Source organism: Aplysia californica, unplaced genomic scaffold (assembly GCF_000002075.1).
Source record: "Aplysia californica isolate F4 #8 unplaced genomic scaffold, AplCal3.0 scaffold00184, whole genome shotgun sequence".
Lineage (NCBI taxonomy): Eukaryota > Metazoa > Mollusca > Gastropoda > Aplysiida > Aplysiidae > Aplysia > Aplysia californica.
Genome location: NW_004797454.1, coordinates 437,456 through 442,283, shown reverse-complemented (window position 1 = coordinate 442,283; position 4,828 = coordinate 437,456). Strand labels below are relative to the sequence as shown.

At 36.8% G+C, this 4,828-nt stretch overlaps 1 protein-coding gene across 3 annotated transcripts in view; it reads right to left on the bottom strand.

The window, feature by feature from the left end:
* The window catches only part of LOC101853853 (regulator of telomere elongation helicase 1), a 42,727-nt gene that overhangs the window by 14,463 nt on the left and 23,436 nt on the right, over positions 1-4,828 (bottom strand). For all 3 annotated transcript variants that reach the window (XM_035969798.1, XM_035969800.1, XM_035969799.1), the window contains exons 21-26: positions 4,149-4,226; positions 3,697-3,774; positions 3,137-3,271; positions 2,346-2,461; positions 1,528-1,651; positions 364-565 (exon numbers count right to left, since the gene is read on the bottom strand). In XM_035969798.1, the coding sequence (XP_035825691.1) occupies positions 364-565; positions 1,528-1,651; positions 2,346-2,461; positions 3,137-3,271; positions 3,697-3,774; positions 4,149-4,226 (733 nt within the window). The remainder of the gene's footprint in view (positions 1-363; positions 566-1,527; positions 1,652-2,345; positions 2,462-3,136; positions 3,272-3,696; positions 3,775-4,148; positions 4,227-4,828) is intronic.

Genomic DNA, 4,828 nt, shown 5'->3' with positions numbered 1-4,828 from the left:
GGGGGGGGGGGGGTGCACACTACCTCCTGAAGTGGACGAACAAGGCTTGTAATTTAGCAAGAAAACTAAATTCATGTCATAGACATGGCAGAACGATTTCACTGTACTGTTAACGTTATGCTAGAGTTTATACTGACACATGAACAAACCAAATACTGTTCCTGAACACATTAAAAACAAGCAAAATTACTCAGGACACACAGTTCTTCGTGATGAAAAATTTGAAATAAGCCATAGCATCTGAACCACATAAAAATTCAGTTGACTAGACTAGCAAATGCATCTAATTCAAATTGTCCTACCAGATCAAGAGTATAAGACAAGTGTAAGAAAAAGATAATACGCAAGGTAAAAACATCATACCATCAGAAGACTTCAGGCCAGGTATATGACAGGCAACGCTACTGGCAGGCTCGTACTCCACTGACAGATGACCTTTGCCGTTTGACCTGCGAGAGAAGCTCGGCTCAAAGCATGCACCGCTGATGACCCCGCCTTCCTCATCGTGACCCATATGTGACCTTCTGCCAGGATGAGATCCAGCCACCCCAACAAGCAACGGATACTAGACACCAACAGAACAAAAAATACTTTATCAGAGGCAGGAGTTGCTAGGGGTTGCGGTGTAAATTTTTTTTTTTCTGTTTCCTTTCTTCATAGATTGAAAGTTGATTTTGCAACTAGATATAACTTCAAGAGCACATTGCTCACATATTTCTAGGAACAAAACAGCATAAAAATCCAGGGATGCCACTGGTATTTTGTGAAAGTTCCCGAAAATTTACAAAGTCTCATTTACAAACAAAAGGACAATTACTAGACACAACAAAAATTGAGTTAAAAAACAAACGCTTACAATAATAGCCTCTCTTTTAGTGAAAATAACGGAAATAACTAAAAAAAATGGCATTCCTGAGAGTCAAACAAACACTGGAAAACTTGTTGTAAACTGGGAATATAATAACGGAAACTGCAGAGTGTAAGGAACAAATGTTCTCACAATCACTAACGAGTATGAGACATAAAAGCCATGAAACTCATGATGTGCATGGCAAAACAAAGAGGAAACAACAGAGATAAGAAAGTAGCCAGCAGAAAGCCTATAAAAACTAGCAACAAATTCATACAAATAGTACTATGATCATTCTTCAACAATTTGCCACTTTGAAACAAAATTAAACAATAAAAAATGTGTTATTGGAAAACATTAACTGATACTATTGTTCTGTATAAACAACAGGAGAATAATGAAAATAACGTTTTAGAAACATACATAGCTTCATTGCTGAAATCATTTTTGGGGGGTAAGTGTTTTACGGCACTCGCAACTGCATTAGGTTATATGAGCGCGCGCTAAAATAATGTAAGGAAGAAAACAAGTAATGATTACAGTGCAAAGAAAATGTACTCACAATAAAACAGATGTAAACCCAAGAATGGAACAGTATATATTACTCCTTGCAACACTATAAGCAAAGCAACTAGCCATTAGTCTCAAATATGTACATCTTGAACACACACACTCACAGCCTTCTCTGCATCTTTAAAGAACTTGATCACATCTCGGAGAGCTGGGCCAAAGTTTGTATAGACTTGGGCATGGCCTCGGACCCACTTTGGTAAGGAATTCTTGCTGCTTTCAGAAGAAAACCTGTGCGAGCAAAGAAAGTATTCCCCTTTTTATAGGAGAAAAAAAACAAACCAACAAACATGACAATTTAGACCATAAATGCAGGAGGAAAGTGCAGACCATCTACAAACTGTATTATGTCACTAAAATTCTTTCACAACAGCATCCTGCAAACTCAGAAGGTTGTAGACCAGATCACATAAGCTTCAACACTCAATGCCCCATGAATATATTTAGCATGAAACAACACTCTACTGCACGCGGCGGATAAGAAAAAGCAGTCAAACTTTGTTAACCCGGTATTTTAACAATTTTAAAACTGTCCTTTGTTGAATAACACCAACTGAACAGCGTCAAGGGAAGAGATTCTGCCATGACTACATAAAGAATAATATTATAATGAGTTATATCCTTTGTCCAAGACTTGATGCGATCGTCGTCAGGCTTCCTGTATGTGGCCATCATGAACAAATGTGTACGAGAAAGAGAGACTTCTACAATGCAGCTGCCAAGTGGGTGCCATACGTCGTGTATAATGTGTACCTCTGACAGCCAGTTCACTGGCGGTGTTACAAAGCAACTTTACATTAGTAGATTTACTAACTTTCAATGACTGAAATAGGAAATATAACAATTTTTTTCATTTACCAAGTCCACCACGGACTTATCAAATAAACCACATAAAAAGGAAAAAGAGATAAGAGAGCAGTTAAACCTGGTATCGCAGAGTATGATAGCCCCATAGTCTTTTTTGTGGCGAATGACACGACCGATGGCTTGGTTCACTGCTCTTGTTGCCTGTTGTTTGTACCATGCGTTGCCGTCCAGACCCTGAAAGAAACAAATGACATTAATATTTTACCACTCTTTGTTTTACAAAAATTCTCTGTATTTTTAATTACTATCTCATTTTGCATTTTTTAAAATATGAACATCAGTATCAACTGACATGTTTGCAAACGAAAAAGTTAGACTTAAGACACGGCGTACAGAAAGTAAAGCGTACACGTCAAGCAAACTATCTTCCTGTATGACTATTGTATATGTTTGAGAAGTACTCCAAGACAAAATTTTCACCATTTGGAGGCAAGCTGCTTTGACCCTGCCTGTCAGGGCTAACCTTGGGAGACTTCATTTCTCGACCAAATATCTGAATGGCGAATTGCACATGCCAATGATCTATCGTTTTTAAATACTCTGTTCCGGTCATCAGTTTCGGCAAAATCAGAAACAAACTTCAACTTACTTAAGTAAGTTTTGCTAATTTCTTAGAATTTTCCTACAGCTGTTGACCTGGGTCACTTGAATCACTTCCTCTTCTTCAAACACAAAATCAAAATTAAATTTCAACTTTAAAATATCCAAAGAATATGCAGCTCATCAGAAAGACTGAATATTATATATAAACTAAGGAACTGATAAGGAAAGAAAATAGTAGGTCCGGTAACTAATCTGCACAGAATCAAACCAGTATACTCCATTTTACACAGTCACACCATACATCACCTTGAAATATTTCTTGTTCTCCCTGAGAAAATCCATCTTGAGCCGCACCCTTGGGTCAAATATGGGAGGAAAAGGTAGACCAGTGATCAACACAGCCCGCCCGTTGTTGTCAGCAAAGTCTAGTCCTTCACTGACCTAGAACAGTAGTTTTAATAGAAAAATAAGTAATTTATTACAATTCATATGGTATAAAAAAAAGTTCATCTGTAAGATAAAATTTTGTTGACAAGAGGAGAACAAGATTGCACTAGTAGGAGTTATCATATTCATTAAGAAACCGGGAGCCACTTTTCCATAAGAATCACTCTTTTAGGCCAAAAATGTGGGATACAACGTCTATATAAGTGATCACCTAACTTTACAGATAAATCAATGCAGTCCTTAGAAGTCAGCTTGGCCCTGCTTTAGCCTACATGGCAAGAAAGAATATTGGAGATTTTTTTTTGGTTGCGACGCTGCCGAAATGCATTTGACAAAAGTAGACTGGAAATTTATGACGAAAAACATAGGAAAAAAAAAGAAATGAACAAGAAAATACACAAATGAAGCTGTATTCCTACCTTTCCTCTGCATACAGCCATGAAGATGGCACCACTGAGGGCAGGGTCATGAACTTTGTCATAAAATTCAATCATTGCCTGTGAAAAAGAAACAAGAAAAGTATTTGCAGAAATAATTCTAAAACTTATAAGTACATATACCAAAAACAGAGTAACAGCTAAAGAATACACCTTGAAGAGAAAGAATATAAAGACATAAAAGGAACTAAGATCCTGAAATACCGTATTCCTATCATTTAAGCAAAGAAAACCAAGGAAAATTCTCAAAGTACAGTGAAAGGAATGATATTTTGCTGACACATCTACTGTAAATCATTAGCAACTGAGCTAAAACAAACGACACTGAGCTGAGGTACAAAAAAAGTCGAATTACAATGTAAATACAAGAAAACAGCCCTAACCAAGAGAGAACATTGTTTTCCTATTACACCTCACACGCAGTTACAACATACCTCGTTGAATGCAGCTTTTCCTTTCGGCTCCACAAGAATGGGCTTATACTGTGTGATGACATTCCATAAATTGGACGCCTGTGGATGAACAACACATGTGGTGTTTAAGTAACCCGACAGAATAAAGTGGTGACTGAAGTATGTGCAACTCAACTGATACCATTACAGAATTAATGACGTAAAAATATACAGAGAAGTTCACATAAACCAAACAAGGTTAATCCGAAAACAGCAGTCAACCGCAAGAAATTATAATCCTTGATTTTTTAAACTTTTATCTGAGCAACCTCTCTAAACCTAAAACCCAGCTAAACCAAAGAAATCCCAGCAGTCCAGCAGATTTCAGTTTGAGCGCCTTCCAGTGTATATTTTGCATTAACCAAAGAAAGACGAAGTGTGTGAACAAGTGTCATAGCGAAAACTAGATAAAATAAAGCCATTCAGAAAACTTTACAAAGAAATTTCAAAGCCAAAAGCAAATTGCAAGAGTGTTCAGTATTTTCTTCAATCAAACAAACAAGGAGTCACAAGAGCAATTTTACCTGGTAATGGTCAGGGATACCAAACATCTATCACAACATTTATTACATCGCTAAAAAAAATTTCCAAACCAAACTGTTCACGATAAGCACATAACAAAAACACAAATAACTAGACATCAAAACAAAAAAAATTTAATT